Source organism: Corticium candelabrum, chromosome 11 (assembly GCF_963422355.1).
Source record: "Corticium candelabrum chromosome 11, ooCorCand1.1, whole genome shotgun sequence".
NCBI lineage: Eukaryota > Metazoa > Porifera > Homoscleromorpha > Homosclerophorida > Plakinidae > Corticium > Corticium candelabrum.
The window spans coordinates 1,476,384-1,493,956 of NC_085095.1; the positions used below are offsets into that span (position 1 = coordinate 1,476,384).

A 17,573-nucleotide genomic window follows, 5' to 3' on the forward strand; every position below is an offset into this window, starting at 1 on the left:
TGTTTTCTCATATTAAACCGTGCTCGCTCGTAGATAGGGTTTTTCGTCGCACAAAATGGCTTTGAAAGCTCTGCTTGACACTTTCGTACTTCCCCTTCTCGTTTTCTGACAGCGCGAAGCTTCCCAAAACATCTTCTGAGTCCTGTCCCATAGCATAAATAAGTGTACTGACCTGAATTGGATCCTCTTACTTGTCTAGGCCAGACGCAACACGACAACGCTCGAAGCGTTTGATCCATCTCGCCACGCTTCTGGTGTGGCGAAGTCGACCGGTTCGGGAGGTTTTAGAGAAGAAGAACAAGAAGCCATCCCACTCTTGTCACCATGTACTGAGACTAGAAAGAGATCACGTAGTGGGCTGTGTGCCCCATACTAGATTGGGGTCTTATCTAACCATCTTGCCCGGCCGTCTAAAGTACAGTCCGTCTAATAACACAGTCAACAGCATTTCATTGTGTTTAGCATGTTTACAAGCAGACAAGACTACAATGATTGTCTTCTATTTCTAGCTAATTTAATTACTATCGTCAACATTGCAGTAGAGTCTTAAGTCCTTAGTGGAGTTCTTTCTTTTAGACTGTTTAAGCTTCTTGTGGATCTTCTTATTTCGTGATTGACAAACAGTTTTGTCTTTTCTCTTCGGTTTTCTATAACAATACAAGACTTTGTGGCAATTTTTGAACTCGGGACTACTTGATACTGCTTGTGATCTACAATACGGTGCTTTTACTTCTGAGTGCGCAACACTGTGTTGAACTCTTCCAAACATTCCATTCGTGAATTTCCAACGTGAAAGCCAAGACTCATATCTAGAAAAAGTCTGGCAGGTGAGTGAATCTGTAATACTCTTGACTGTGGCTCCTATCCTTAGAGACGAGCAACTGAAGTTGCTGCTAACAAATACAGAGTGCAGTTTCCACGTAAAGTGACAGTCAAAGTAGTGGAACATGTCTTCAACCAGCTGCGATATCAATAAACTGACCTACAGGTAAATTAATTGAGTTATGAATTCATCCATAATTGTAAAACATTATACCTGAACATGGTATTTGGCTTCACACTGTGAACCGTTTGGTGTGTAGAAAATTAACAAACACACTTTCCAACGTTCAGTCGACGCCGTCTCAAGGTCTTAATTAACAAAATTTTAGATTTCACCTGACTTTGATGGCATACATTGTATTTGTTTGTGACTTACCAATCCTAACCATGCATTTCTCTTTGATAATCTCTTTCCATTTTCCATTAGTGACAACCTGCGTCAGATTACCAATAACTTGAGGCGTCGATCCCTTGAAACCGTCTAGAGATCGAGACAAGACAATATGTCCGTCTTCGGTTCTGTTTAGTTCCCGCCATGGAGAAATGGCAGCAAAGTGAACACGTGGTGTACCAAACATCTCGATCGTTACAGATACGTTCGTGGCTGAGTTAAATATAGGAACGTGATTGCGGCGACAATTGCCCGGTTCTGCAAAGCAACTATAAATCTCTAGTGGCGAATTCACGAGAAATAGGAGCAATCACGATGACGTCACTGTTACTGTTATGCTTTGATATTTATTACAGTGTTTTTGTTGACAATATTCGATTAGGAACCACATGGCCAAATGAGTTTGTTTGTAGCCAAGCACTTATTTTAGAAAATTGCCCAAACATCAAACAGCTAACAATAAAAAGATTTAAGTTTGACAGAAGGCAGCATTGTCACAACTATTGTACGTATTGTACTAGTATGACACATGTCATACTCAAAAGGAGCATTACTTTAGTAAGATTACATCCAAGAACCATACGTTCAGCTTTCTGTTTAGTGCTATCCTTCTTGGCTTCTTACACCAAAAAGACTTTGAAGCCCTATCAAAATCAAAGTGTCTAGAGTTTGGGACCTTCTATAATTGTTCAGCATCATCAAAGTGTACTGTGACTGATCGTGACTCAAGGGTTTACGAGCTTTTGTCTTGATTGAATAGTACACACTGAATGTTAGTGTACAATACATGATTTTAACCAAAGGTATAGAAAACAAACGTTTGCTACTACTTGTCCTTTCGCCATTGAGGTCATCATCGTATCCGTCTGATTTTGTTTTATATACTTTCGCACAGTCGTCTTGAGAACCATATGAATACCATCATTGGGTTCATTTTGGTTTGGCTTGTTTGCGAAAGCCTTATAGGGAGTGCCTGTTATGTGCTTAACATAGTGTGGTACGTAGACAGTAGCATGTAGACTAGTGGGCGTGCACTTGCTATAGACGTTTGTAATAATAGATATAGAAAGTCAATACTTGACAGTAAATGGTTGTTGTCGTTGTCTCTGTATCCAAGCGGTCCTACTCGTATAGTAGTATTACATCTGGTGACAGAAGTGGGATTTCCTAAGTGGATTTGAGCAACCAGGATTAGAACACCGTGGAAATGACTAAAGGCTTGTGGCATTAAGTGCAGCCAAACGTAGTTGTTAAATTCACTCGTACGCCAAAGCTGCCAGAATCGTTTGGTGACGGTGATTTCGAGCTCTGGGAGAAGCGCTTTGACATCTGCGCGAAGGCGGATCGTTGCGATGCAGACGAGAAACTAGTAAGGCTTCCGCTGCTACTGAAAGGAAGGGCATTCGCTGTACATGAAAGACACGCAATTGCTGTTTCGTACGATGACCTGGTAAAAGGAATCAAGCAGAGTTTGTTCCGGACACAGAAGAAGCTCGTATATTAACGAACCGACAGCTGCAAGACCAGAAGATGCAGGCTGGAGGGGATGTGGAGGTCTTCCTAAGAGCGTTAGAGCGGCTGATCGATCGGGCAGCGCCGAATTTGCCGAACTACCTTCGTAATAGCCAATTGATCGATTACTTTCTGGAGGGTTTGCCAACGCATGTCGCGGATCAATTGTTCATACTCGCGCATAAAACGCTTGAAGATACAGTTACGCGAGCTAGACGGTTGCTGCTGTTGGAGAACCGCAGTGGCTTGCGAGCTAGGCGAATCGCTGGGATAACGGCGTGTGAGGATGACGACGAAGAAGATAGTTCGTCGGGTCACATTATGATAGGCAATGCGAGTGATATCAGATGGACTGAACACTCTCGAGAAGACATCGCACGCGGTAAGAGGGGAGACGAAGCAGACAAAACGGAATGCCAAACAAGTGCAATGTTTTGGTTGTGGTGAGTATGGACATTACAAGCGGTTTCGTCCTAATTATGTATCCAGATGTCGTGGGAAGGACATTGGTCCATGTTATGTTTGTGGTAAGTTCGGCCATTTGGCGCGGACGTGTTGTCGCAGAAGAATGGTGTTGATGCGTGACAAAGTGACAGATGCGGAGCAAATGCAGAGCACAATGAAGCCTCTGATGAAGAAGACGGTTTCTAGAAAAAGCAAGAGTTTATTTGGTGAGCTGGAAAGGAAGCACATTGCATCACGTCGTTGGACTCAGAAGGCATTTAGTGATCCGTCGTCGTTGTTGGTGTTCGTAGTTATCGAGGGAAGGCATGGAATTGGTAGACACCGGGGCGTTAATTTCCGTGATTTCACACAAATGGCTAGAAATATTTAGCGGTGAATAATCACAGTTGGACACGCAAATATATTCTTACCTAAAGGTTTTGCACTCAAAAATGTAGATGGCTCTAACATTTATGTGACCTGCAGTTTGTAATTAGTGATTAGGATGAGTAAATGGACTGTCTCTCACAAGTTTGTTGTGGCTGAAGTTGAACTACGGGACCCATCTTGGGGATGGAATTCTTGTCACTACATGCAGTAGTTTTGGATCTAAAGGGGAGACTGCTGCGTTTAGCAGGAGATTCAGTTCCAATGACGACACCTTTAGTTTGTTCGTGTTTCCTTGCGGTAAGGCATAACTTTACCATACCGGGTACCAGTAGGCATATGATCAAAGGAAGTTCAAGTTGTGGATTCTGAAAGGAGGCCATGCTGTCTCACCGGGGCAAGTGTAATTGAGCCAAATGCTGGTTTTATTGGAAAAAAAACAGGTGTTGTGGTTACCACGTAGAATACCACACACATTGTAAGTTGAGGTTGACAAACAGGTGACACTAACATTAGACAGGGGAATAGTGAGTTGTTCAATTAGTCAGTGGTCCTCGCCTGTACTTCTCGTGAAGAAACGCGATGGTGGTGTCAGATTTTGTGTTGATTACTGACGTTTGAATTCTGTCACATTAAAGGATAGTTACCCTTTCCCAAGAATAGATGACACGTTTGATGCATGATCGGGTGCAAGGTATTTCAATACCTTAGACTTGGCAGCACGGTACTGGCCGGTGCCGGTAGCAGAGGAGGACAAAAATAAAACTGCATTTGTTACGCAAAAGGGTTTGTGGAAATTTAACAAAATGTTTTTTGGATTGGCCAATGCTCCAGCAACCTTTCAGTGGATGATGGAGGTAGTACTAGCTGGTTTAAAGTGGTTGCAGTGCCTCATTTACCTAGATGACGTAATCGTGGTTTTTCGAGCTTTGGCAAGCACATGCAAAGGCTGGGACTAGTGTTTGAAAGATTGGAAAAGCTAATCTGAAGCTAAAGTATAAGTGTCAGTTTGTGCGATCAGAAGTGTGTTACCTAGGACACACAGTATCAGAAAAGAACTCCAACTAAATAGCTAAAGGGTTAAAGCAGTGAGTCAATACCCAAGTCCTAAGGAATTAAGCCAACTGAAAACCTTTCTTGGTATGGATTAGTATTATAGGCGATTTATACCCAAGTTCTCTGAGATTTCTTCACCACTATACAAACTTTTGAAGAATAACAAGCCATTTGAGTGGTCTAAAAGCTGCGAGAAAGCATTCGCAAAGATGTGTGAAAAGATGGCTACAAGGTCTGTGTGTCTTTTCAAGAATTTAGTCTACCTTTTGAGTTGTCTGTGGATGCTAGTGAGATTGTTTTGGGTGCAGTACTCCAACAGATAGGTGAGGGCTCAAAACGTGTAGTGAGTTTTGCTAGTAGGACATTGCACCAACATGAAAAGAACTATTCGACAATCGAAAAGAAGATGATAGCAATTGTCTGGGCCATAGGCCACTTCCGATGTTACCTTTACAGTAAACCGTTCTTGCTTTAGACGGATCATCAACCGCTGGTCTGGTTTAAGAATATGAAAGAGCATCAAGGAATGTTAGCTAGATATTTAGCCGCACTAGAAGAATACGAGCTTTCTATACAACACATTCAAGAGAAAGCGAATGTGACAGCTCTGTCAGGAAGAGTAGGTGGCAGAACTGTGGAGAACAATAGAAAGTAGAGGTAGATGGTTCAGAAACTCTGGACGAAGTAATAACTCCTTATTCTGCAAATGCAGTAGAATTTGAAGCAGATTGGAAGTTGGACGAGATGGCAATCATGAACGCTGCAGAGACAAGACCAGGTATTAGCTGAAGTCATCTATCGGCTCGAACACCATCATAAGCCAGCTAGGTTTTGGGGTAAAGATGGAATTTTGAGATAATAAAAACGACTGGATCACCAGTTACACATCAGGAATGAAGTGTTACATAGGGAAAGGTACGCGGCTCTTCCTGGTGGACGGCGGAGAAAGAAAGAAGCTTTAGTTATTCCAGGTGCAATGATACATGATGTATTAAAGAAAATACTTGACAAGGCAGGACATATGGGTGTAGAGAAGACCTTGGCTAGGCTTGAGGAGAGAGCATGGTGGCCTGGATATACTACGGATGTAATGGACTGGGTGAACTGTTGTGAGTTGTGTGCAAGAACTAAAGGACCAGTACTAAATACGAGAGCGCCAATGATGAGTGTACCGATTAAATCACCCATGGAAATGCTGGCCATGCATATCTTGGGTTCTCTTCCGGTTTCGAACAAGGAAAATATATTCTTGCTAGTGGTTTCTGATAACTATAAAAAGTCGCCAGAAGTATTCCATCGCCTGATCAGAACGCTACAAATGTTGCAAAAGTATTGTACAATGAAGTGATATCAAGGTTTGGGGTGCCACTTCCGTTGCATAGTGACCAGGGAAGGAATTTGGAAGGTTCAGTAATGAGAGAGCTATGCAGTTTGCTGGGTATGATAAAAGCAAGAACAAAACCATACCACCCTCAGTGTGATGGTTTGGTTGAAAGATTAAACAGAACACTACTATATCTTCTATCGAAACATGTTGATGAGAATCAGAAGAATTGGAATAAGTGGATTGCGACGGTGTTGATGGTCTATAGATTAGAGAAACAGTCACCAGCACAGGAAACGCCGTTTAAACTAATGTTTGGAAGGAATGGTCGACAACAGTTAGATGTTATCATGGAAGGAAAGGAACAGGTGCCACAGCTAACGTCAGAGTACGTTTCAGCTTTAAGCAAGGCACAGATGAAGAGCATGGAAAGAGTTAGAGAATGTTTGGCAGAGATACAGCAGAATCAAGCAAAGGCATATAACAAGAAATTGAAGTAAGGCATGAATACCAACAAGGAGACTTAGTTTGGCTATATAGTCCAGCAGTAAAGAAGGGCCAGGTGAAGAAGCTATCAAGTTCGTGGAAGGGGCCGTACAGGGTACTGAGAAAGGAAGGAGACGTGAATTACTTGCTGAAAAATATCAAGAAAGGAGCTTCTATAATGTTGCACTACTACAACAGACTTAAGCCATGTTGTAGACATCCCTTGGAACAACAACAAGAAGAAAAGAAAGGTCGACCTGAGATTAATGAAGCAATTGAAGATGAACAATGTCTTCCAGCTCCAGCTGTTGAAATGCTTGGAGAGGAGATATCTATTGTGGCACTTCGACCAGAGATAGACAACAGGGAGCAAGAGATACCATAGAAAGAACCAGACATACGTTTACCAGTCCGCCCAGAAAGAAACCGAATTCCACCTGTGCGGCATAAAGACCCTAATATTAGTATTTGACTTGTTGCGTTTAGTTTTGAGTTGATTGTATCTTAGAAGTATATTTGAAACTAAGAGGGAGGAATGTGGTATGTAAACAGTAGCATGTAGATTAGTGAGCGTGCACTTGCTATAGACGTTTGTAATCATAAATATAGAGAGTCGGTAAATGACAGTCAAGGACTGTCATCGATATCGTTGTCTCGGTATCCAAGCGATCCTCGCCCATGTTGTCTACTCGTAGTAGCATTACAATAGCACGAGCGACAGATCAGTATTCTAGTTCTTGTACAGCTCCAATGCGTTGCGCTATAGTACTGCCATTCTTAGGAAGCTGTAGCGACTGCATGAGCTTGCAAGACCCAAAGGAAGGCGTACACGATACACTGTAACAGCTAGCTAATTACATTGGCGAGGAGGATCGAATTACCCTTTTGTCGCCAGCGACATCTATTTGTAGCATTTGATTGGCTATTTGGCGAGCGTCCAGCGAAGACACTGAGCCCGCCGTCACACCTTCTGCATCAATTGTCACGTTTAAGCTATGCCATTGATTTTTCCTAACATTTAGTACAAAATAAAGTTGATGCATTCTATAGCTTTGGTTAATGAAGTCTATTTCTTGCAGACTCGATCAGCAAAAGTGTCGTGCTCACCCTTTCTCTTTGAATCCGCCACTGCATGCTCTCAATAATTATTTGCAATTTCAAATTCGTCGTAATAGCTAAAGTTACTCACCATAAACTTTTACGAATATCGACTTTTTTGCAGACGCCCAAGCGTACTTGTTTGTGGCTATGCAGATGTACTCACCAGAATTCTCTACTCTAGCAGTCGACGCAACGTATCGTTCTCTCATGCCAAGCCGTCTCACACCATTACTGTCTCGTTTCAGCCATTCTAGCGTAGCAGGAGGATAAATGTGAGCTCTAATAGAACAGTTCAACTCAATACGATCACCAGAGGCTACAATCTTTCCACTAGATCGAGGATCAGCAAACTCAGGCTGAACTATACAAACACAAAACTATCAATTGGTAATATTATCTTCTAGAGCTCGTTGTACTGTACACCATATACACACCCTGCAGTGTCGCGTTAGCTTCGGCTGTTCCGGGCCACGAATTTCTGCATGTATACACTCCAGCAAACTCGAATCGAAATGTTGTAATTTGGATCAAACTGCCGTGAACTATTCTCGATTTGTCTACGTTCGAACGTATCGGTTGTCCGTTGAATAGCCACACCGCGCGAGTTGTTCCCAAACACTGAAAGCGAATCGTATTATTTCGATTTTCGTCGTGTACGTACCAGCTCCTTGGCTCTACTCTTATTGCACCGATAGACACTGCAAAGACATCAATATCATTATTTAAAATTTTAACACCGTCATTTGTAGATTATCCGTATATATATACCTATTAAAAAACAGAACAAATAGAACATCAATATCTGAAGATCAACTGTGCTGAACGACATCGGTAGTTCTTAATTAATTAAGTTAAAACATGTAAGGGTAGTTGATTCTGTATGTTTGCCAACTGTAGGTCAAAATGTTAAAGACGAAAATCCGCGGCCAGTGGATGTAAGTGCAACAACACTAGTGATTTTCTTGCCCACGTAAATTATAATTCAATTTCTAAGTAGGATAACGAGGGGGACTGTCTTATCAAGGTATGCAAATAACACTGAACTTAATTAAAGAAATCACCGTGTTTCTTAATTTTATTTTTTGTTACCTTTTCTTAATTCTATAGTGCTTTAATTAATGTTGCAAAACGTCAGTGTTTTGCAGATCTCAATGTAGCCAAAGTTAACGTTAAAATTGTTAATATCTAATTTTATCAATTATTTGGTAAAACAATTTTTTGCCCGATTCTTTCTATATAGTCGTAAATTTTAAATTTCTAGAACTTGACTTGGTTAGATTTTATTTAATCAAAGAAATCGTTTAATTTATATTTTTAGGATCTCTGATGCAAATAAGTGAATTCTATTAAAACCTCGTTTGCATAGCAATTAATTGCGCAGCTGCGGCCCATATTAGAGTTCAAGCTCTCCGTCTATTTGGCAATCTAATCTGAACGCAATGAGAGACCCGTTTTTCCTTGTTTTGCAAATAATTTTAAGCCACTCAGCTCTCGAGCAAGTGCATAGTGCTGGTAAGTAAATGTATAAATACACTCACTTGAGTATTACTTTTAGCTCTTAATTCTCTTGTTCAAACATTTTACACGCACTTTTCTATGCACATGGATTCCACATGTGGTTTCAAACGTTAAATTTTGTAAAGAAAGTTGTGCTTGCAGACGTAAGAAGGCAGGCTGCTGGTGAGATCAGCGTTGCTCCTCGCTACCTAACCTTGTCTGAAAATATCAATCAAGTTCGTTTCCAGTGCTACTTGAATGAACGGCCTGCACAAGAAGGACAAACGATGTGGATAAGAGACGGACGTCGTTTTCATTGTGTAAAATCAAATAGAATATTTGCCTGTGGTAACATTCTCATTATTCAACACGTCACCGTAAAAGATTCTGGATATTACCGCTGCGTTTCGAGTAGCAACAATCAAAGCTTCTATGAAGTATCAGTTGTAGGTAATCTAAAAAATTATTTGGTAAAAAATGTAAGATACATATAGAATATTGATAAGTTGGTGTTGTATGTCGTTCAGTTCCAGCCTCAATTATTGATTCTGAAGACGAAATTGTTCGTGTTAATGTTACTGCTTTGGAAAGCGTTCAACTAGAATGTCAAGTACGTCAAGATTCTTTTCCAAAATCTGTTGTAATATTATGGCAGTATGGTGACTCTTACATTGCTACTGGAAGCACTTTACAGCTCAAGGACATCGACCAGAACAAAACAGGAGTGTACAAGTGCAGGGCGTCTAATGGATATGGAACTCCGGCTATAAAATCTTTCTATATTGTTGAGCTTGAGACAACAATGGCTGCATCAGACGACAAAATAGATTTCACTAATTCGACGAGTTGCCAGTCTTCGCTGTCACGCACAGAAGGTTTACTGTCTTACCTGCTTCCATTATTAATGCTTTACTACGTATTTTAGCTAAACTCTCCATATCGCGAAAGCCATTTTGTGTAAAGGCCAAGTAACTACTCTCTGCATGTGATTTCTTTCTAGAGAAAACCAAATATAGCATACCGAACAGCTGAAAGCAGTGATTTCTGTAATACATAGTCTTATGTTTTATAACACATATATACATGTGTACTCGTATATACATGCACACTTACACTTTTGATCTACTTTTTTTATTAAATATTATAACAACTTATCTCAACACATTGCGCTCGCTCTAGAGGACAGATTTCAGTTTGACGACAACTTGCGTATATCTCGACTTCTATAGATAAACAAGAAGGAGAACAAAGCTAAAGTCTTCGATGTCGCTGCATGAAAAGTCGGCTATTAAAGGAGCACTTGCTACTTTACCGGTGGCCAGGTGGGAGTATTCTCGTGGTCGGTGGCCAGGGAATTTTCCAAGTCTTTCCCAAGCGTGTGAAAATGCCCCAATTAGAGTTTCCCAAGAGAGTGAAAAGGAAACTCTCTAATTAGAAATTACTTTCCCATCGTCTCTGCTAGTCAACTAAAAACTTGATGGCATTATGTTTCTACAATTTTTCGATTCAATAAAGTCACACTAATTTGTCACAACTCAAAACACGCAAATTGCGCAAAGGTAACTCCTATATGTATACGTATACTGTAAAGCATTCCTGTTTAGACGGAATTCACTTTACTAGACAACGATCTGTACAGTTTCTACTTGCTAGGGCAAGATAAACCAGTCAAATCACACGTGACACTTAGATTCCAATTGATACTTAATTTAAAAACAGATTTCGTGGAAATTTTTAGATTAGGATGTAGAGCACGATCTTGTCTCGTTGATTCGCATCTAACATCCGAGAACTCGTGATTGCATAGATTTAGGCGGATCTCTAAACATAGCAACTGCAACAATTTTCCTACTTGACCAGCTAATGATTCTGCAAGCAAGTACGTACCGTTCCTTAAATCTGCTCTGCCAGATACTTGCGACAAAGATGCATGACAATTGACAATTTGTAGTCGTTTTTGTTATCTTATAGAAAAGGTCTTTTCCCTGTTTGAAGAGTATCCAGCACTTTTTTCTCCAGTCAACGATTCTACCGTTAGTTTTGTAATACCGTCTGATATTTTCTAGAAGCTGCACAAAGTTACAGCTTAGAGAGAAAATGGTGACGTGAAGAAGTGGGCAGCAGTGCTTGCATGACAATCATTGGACTTATCTTTTATATTCACGCTTTCCAAGGACTCAGCATTCTTTCAACGACAATATGAGGTATAGGGTGTAGCAACAGTGAGTTATGAAATAGACTTTCTGTTAACTTGATGTTCTAATTACACGATTAAGTCGATCTCTTTGTGTGCCGTGGGTGCATGGCGTTTTTAGTTTAGATGTTGGATCAATGCCAGATGTTGCGCCATTGGAATTACTGAACGTGCATGTTAATTGATGTATAGCTGCAGGCTCATCGCAATTTTACGCCCACAAGTCTTCATGTAATTATCATGCAAAATCAAAAGCGAATTGTTTTAAACAAGAGCAACAATTCGTCTCTAGCCGAAATTTGTCGAGCAAAGCACGAAATTTTAGAACGAGACTATCATAGACCTAGCTTATATACCATGATAAACAAATAATTAATAATAAAGAAATTAATTAAACAAACTTTTCATTTATTTACATATCTATGTAGTGTACATTTCATAGCTGTTTGTGACATTCGTATGTACATTCACACATGTTAGCAAAACGTTAATGCTAGTTGATCTTAACCACCATGTACACTTGTAGATACTAATCAACTGACGTTGTACGCCGTCTCTACACAATCACATTGTCAATGATTTGCGAAAAACAAATCTGGCTGTAAGATACTCCCATTTATTATGTCTATAGCCAGACGAATGTTTATTAATTAAAGGGGGCGCTGAAAGTCCCTTGTGAATGGGACTCTTTAAAATTCAACGAAATGTACCCACATGCAGAGATTAATCATGATAAGCTGGCGGAGGTCATCGTACCGCCATGCACGCAAACATTCCACGAGGTTATCTAGACTGACGCAATACAATTCTAGAAAACGTGGGCCTCTAATGCTTCTAGTGTTTTGAATGTAATCAAACATGACGATGCCACAACGGAAATCAGGAAGTGACATTCGCTGTTCAACTTCTAGCAAGTTTTCCTCTCTAAACTAGCATATACACTAATAATTTTAATGGCATGCACTACGACTCTTACATTTTACGTCTCAAGTAGTAAAAACCCAGTTTCACAAGTAGGCGGTTATTTTGTAACAACACACCTAGCACCCAACTACCTTTAATTAATTAACCTACTCCTACATTGTACTCAAGCACCCCACGCATGCGTAGGCATACGTAACATATGCTTTAGCTAATAATGTTAGCGATTTACTGTTGTAGGTGCTGACCAAGCAGATGGATTGATAAATGTTAGTAACTAGTCAGTGTTTCTCCTCGTTTCGTGCTGCTATCTCCAGACTTCATGTTTGATTTCACTGCTTCGTCGACGGACTGTCAGCTCTAATACTGTGGACGATGGACGACATCGTCGTGCTCTGCAATACGAACGATCGAGTATCCGCATGCTCTAACTCGTCATCATAGCGCACGTTGCCCCCGCCGATACCGGCCAATACAAATGTGAATCAACGTATTTAGAAAAAGCTAGCACATACTTAACTGTCTTTACAATTTTTAACTTTTAATTATTTTAATTATTTTTACTTTCTTTATTTTTTAAGCATCAGAAGGAAACTACACCATAATTATGGTGCGCTAGAAATAAATCGATAGTTTTGTAGTATCCTACCGATAAGTTACCTAGGAAAGACGACGTCACGTGCATATGAAGACTGAAGAACCGAAGTTGTCCAATGATGTCATGTATGCACATTCATTTTTGGAGTAGGTTGAAGGTATATGTATGACAGTATATGTATGACAGTATCATAGATATGAGATCCTAGTTATTGTGGCATTTCAACTTCATTTTTAATGTGCTAGATGTCGAGTTCATTAAAACGATTGGTATGGTTGCTACAGTCAACAAGCTATCTAGACAGCCGTTTGAACAAAGACCTGTTTTGTACGATTTAGGTAGCCATTCTGTAAAATGTAGAATAGTAACTTTGAAAACTTAAAAGTTACTATTTTACGTCAATCAGTTATTGCTGGGGTAGGTTGTTGCCTGTCTAACAATTCTTGCTTTTAATTATTTGATTGTATATACCGCGACGGATTATTGTCCTAATAACAATTACAAAATTGAATAATCTAATTAATAATATTTTTTGAATGCTACGTACAATATTACACAAGTCCGAGCTATAAATATTTCAGAAATTATGGTACATGATGAAAAACATACTTTTGTCGAGAGCAAAATTTTGTGGTTACATATAATGTCAACATAGAATGCACAGTAGAAATTCTATCACACACACACACACACACACACACACACACACACACACACACACACACACACACACACACACACACACACACACACACACACACACACACACACACACACACACACACACACACACACACACACACACACACACACACACACACACACACACTGATTAACGCCATGGTCTGTCTGTCGGTCTGTATTGATGGTAAGTATATAACTGAACTAGAGAGGAGTTTGAATACGGTACTCAATGTAGAATGTCATAACCCATTTTATTTTTTGAAGCATTCAATGACTAATAAAGAAAAGTATCACAGAAACATTACCTATTATTACTTATTACGGTACGACTCTTAAACGATAAATAACTAATCTAGTTTCAACTGGCATTAATATATAATTAATTATTCGATCGAGATTTGATTTTTTAAGATTTTTGCTAAGCAGTACATGAGTCCCTAGACAAAATCATGGCCTAAAACATAAAAGGGAAGTCAATATGTCACTAGTTGACACTGTAAGGTTGCATGCCATTGTTACGATTTGGTGTCTGGTGAGTAGTGTACAGCAGTCTGCAGAGTCAATTGCAAGCAATTAATAGTAACACTATACTTGACAATAACTACAATAATACTACATCAGTATACATTGTACAACGTAAAAGGCTAGAAATCTAAAGATCATTGAAAATTTAAATATCTCTCAAAAAATAGAAATTTTATATAATATATCAACTTGTGTGCCAACTAATTATAATAATAGAATTATGTGAATATTTGCAAGAACGTGTCTAGCCATTCCATTAGTGACAATGACACACTGTGGGATTAAGAAACTGATAGGAAAAACCTTTTACATGACATTGTCCATTCTTGCTCACATACTCAACATCAACATTTGTTTTCTTGAATTCGATTTTGCTGATTGTTGTGTCCGTGGTATCGGTTAGGAACACAGCAAGGACTCAGCTCTTCACAGTTCATGTTGTAGTTTTCGCAACTTTTTCATCAGATCTCGCATTTGTACCGCATATTCGTCATTGATCACGTGTCCCGCCGTCTGTGTGTTGTGTTGAAGACACCGATCCGAGCAGTAAGAGATGGTGAAGCTTGTATTTACGATTTCTTCATCAGATTGTACAATTCTAGTCCATTTGATATATCATTTTGTCCAAATGTTTTATGTCTTAGTTTGCATCCTTCAGGAACAGCCGTGGAATTTTTAGGGTGCACACTGTGCATAGATTTCTGTAGTGAACGTCCACTCCCGAAAGTTGAGAGTCCAAGAAGTACACTAGAGAACACAAGTGTACCGTACTAGCCATGCGAAAAATTTGTTGTTGAGTCAACCTCGTAAGACTTTCGCTCTTCAATTTGTCCAATCTGATTTCAGTCCATTCCTATATACTATCTGTCAGCTAGTGGACATCCTGCTCTATGGTGTCAGTTCTACTACCATACGTCGATCAGTTTGTCTCAACGCTAAGTTTCTCCGGTTGTCAACAAGCCTTCGCGTTTCGATCAACCGTGAAGATCTCAAACATGCAGCGGGATGGGTGCCGGTCAATCTGATAAAGTGCTATGCATTTAAACTTTCCATTAATGTGCGCAGCGATCAATTTTGGTACACTAGAGACTATCTGCGAAGGCGTCAGAGTACTCGGATGCGTCGAATTCGAAGGTGTGGCAGCAACAAATTAGGTGACCGTGTGACAGCGCTTTCTGTGTCCGATAGCTATACAATTGTTTGACTATTGCATGCCAGGTTAGACTAGGTTGCTGGGTAATACAGCAGCAAGCATGACAAACATTTTGAACTAGAGATTTTAATTAATCTAATCTAATATATAAAGCTCAAATTGTCTGTCTGTGTGTGTGTTCACGTTTGGCGGCCACGTCTTTCGTCCGTTCGCAACCGAAATCGGCACGCACACTCGGAACGCACAGAGAAAGGTTTTCGAAAAAAAACTAAAAAGATTATGTACAGGATCCCCTCTCGAGGGGTCGACCCCGCGTAAAATTTCTCGCTGACGCAAACGCTACACATTCCAGTTTATTCGAACACACGCCCACACAAGTCCTGTGTAGACTGTATGCATTGTCGTCCTTCGCAAATCTTCGAGCAATCGAATATCTCTTGCCGACGAAACTTACTCTTCTAGCGCTTTCGCTTCCCTCCAAATTCTGATTGCATTTGGACCGAATCCAACCTACAGGTTTTCTTCACTAAGCGATACACGGGGAGTGTGTAGATTTCTATCGAAACAAGCGCGAAGAGCAAGATTCGAATTCATTCAGCACGTCCGGGACCTCGCAACAAAGATTGCACGTGACGTGTCCACAGACCTATCTTTACACTACAGTATCTTGCCGTACGAAGGACGGGCCATGGACCCTAGTGTAATAGAAAAGCGTCGACGCGTCGTGCGTAGAATGCATTATCGTCGATTTGTAGAGAATATTGCCAGTCAAATTTTCTAAATCAAGATAAAGTAACTCGCATGTTTATTTGCACACAGATATTTCAAATTTGCTACTGGCATGTGTGTTTACCTGATTAAGCCATACACAAAAACTTTACATCAATTGGTGTTATATATTGTAAGAATGAGGTCATTCATAAATTCGTGGTAATTCAATTTTGAAGTGCCATCACACCTTAATGGTGCGTTGTACTCTCGACGTCTTAGAAAGACATAGGTACCTGTCAGTAAAGACGCATCATAATGACAGTATTAAGACTATTTTTGATAGAACGCACTAAAGTGTATAGAGTTACTTTTATTACTTTGGTCAGTTACAGTTTTTGTTATTTAAAATTTTGAATATACGTATACTTGTTTTAATTAATTAACCGTTTGGAACGCGCATGCAGTAAGATCTCACCGAAAATCATATCGAAACAATAAAACGTCTTGGATCTGGCATAAATCGATTGCTTGTTTTATTGGCTAAAATAGTAATTAGGCCACAAGAAGAAAATTGGTTGTTTGACAGGAAATTTGGCTCAGAAATTTGTGCGCACGCGCATTTTATTTTTATTTTTATTTTATTTTTTATTTTCAATATTGATATAAATATTAAGCAACATTTTAGGTAGTTCTTCTTGCAAGCAAACGCCTTCCGCACCACTAGTAGGCGGTATAGGACTTTGTATAGACTAAATAATATTTACGTACTCACAGCTCAAAATAAACGGTAAAAAATTCAATCCAACCATTATGGCCTTGCATGATGCAATCGTATAAGCGAATCTCGGACATCCGCCTGTGATGAGTGGCGGCTAATTATCTCACTTTAGCAGTCACTCTCTCGGGGTAATATCAACGATATCCTCGACGTGGCGATACGATTATTAATTAAGCAATAATGACGCTATATTTGATAGTAGGAACAATATTATTTTATTAGTATACATTGTACAACGTAAATAGCTATAGAAGTTTATACACCATTGAGAAAAATTTCAAAAAGAATTTCATTAAAGTGTATGTACTTTTTATATCAACTAGTGATAATAATAAATTCTTTGAATATTTGGAAGAAAGTGTCTAGCCATTCCATTATTGACAGTGACACGCTGTGGGATTGAGAAACTCATAGATAAACGGTTTTACATGTCCATTCTTGTCCATATACTCAACAGTAACACTTGTCTTGTTGAAATCGACTTTAACTCGATTTTTGCGTCCATGGTATCGTATAGGAACACAGCACGGACTCAGCTCATCACAGTTCATGTTGTTGTCTTTGCAACTTTTCACCAGATTTTGCATTTGTAACGCATATTCGTCTTTGATCACGTGTCCCGCCGTTTGTGTGTTGTGTTGAAGACACCGACCCGAGCAGTACGAGATGGTGAATCTTGTATTGTGAATGCTGACGATTTCTTCATCAGATTGTACAAGTCTAGTCCAATTGATATCATTTTGTCCAAATGTTTTATGTCTTAGTTTGCATCCTTCAGGAACTGCCTTGAGATTTTTAGAGTGCACACTGTGAATAGATCTCCGTAGTGGACGTCCGTTGCCGAAAGTTGAGAGTCCAAGAAGAACAATAAAGAGACAAATGAAACACTGTAATTCAGCCATGTCTAGACAATGTTTGGTTGTTATCGTAGCCGCTTTTACGCTGTTCAACTTGTCCAAGCTGATTTCAGTCCATCTTTATATACTAGA

The 17,573-nt window shown here is 39.7% G+C and overlaps 2 protein-coding genes across 2 annotated transcripts; one reads left to right on the forward strand and one right to left on the reverse strand.

Annotated features, from left to right (window-relative positions):
- Positions 1–448: 448 nt before the first annotated feature.
- On the reverse strand, positions 449–8,267 carry LOC134187093 (uncharacterized). Its single transcript, XM_062655210.1, has 5 exons — positions 7,958–8,267; positions 7,612–7,884; positions 1,199–1,471; positions 1,037–1,131; positions 449–982 (listed from the first exon to the last, which is right to left on the reverse strand). The coding sequence occupies exons 2-5, from the start codon at positions 7,730–7,732 to the stop codon at positions 515–517; spliced, it is 957 nt and encodes a 318-aa protein (XP_062511194.1). The 5' UTR covers positions 7,733–7,884; positions 7,958–8,267; the 3' UTR covers positions 449–514.
- An 869-nt stretch (positions 8,268–9,136) lies between these two features.
- LOC134186511 (hemicentin-1-like) lies at positions 9,137–10,286 on the forward strand. Its single transcript, XM_062654497.1, has 2 exons — positions 9,137–9,470; positions 9,548–10,286. The coding sequence occupies exons 1-2, from the start codon at positions 9,137–9,139 to the stop codon at positions 9,943–9,945; spliced, it is 732 nt and encodes a 243-aa protein (XP_062510481.1). The 3' UTR covers positions 9,946–10,286.
- The last annotated feature ends 7,287 nt before the right edge of the window (positions 10,287–17,573 follow it).

Bases quoted from the DNA above. Each gene is read 5' to 3' on its own strand.
- LOC134187093 (XM_062655210.1), bottom strand. From the start codon at position 7,732: ATGAGAGAACGATACGTTGCGTCGACTGCTAGAGTAGAGAATTCTGGT. The intron at 1,472-7,611 runs GTGAGTAACTTT...GTTGCTTTGCAG, and splicing joins GATATTCGTAAAAGTTTATG to AACCGGGCAATTGTCGCCGC. The intron at 1,132-1,198 runs GTAAGTCACAAA...TTGTTAATTAAG, and splicing joins GAAATGCATGGTTAGGATTG to ACCTTGAGACGGCGTCGACT.
- LOC134186511 (XM_062654497.1), top strand. From the start codon at position 9,137: ATGTGGTTTCAAACGTTAAATTTTGTAAAGAAAGTTGTGCTTGCAGAC. The intron at 9,471-9,547 runs GTAATCTAAAAA...TATGTCGTTCAG, and splicing joins CTATGAAGTATCAGTTGTAG to TTCCAGCCTCAATTATTGAT.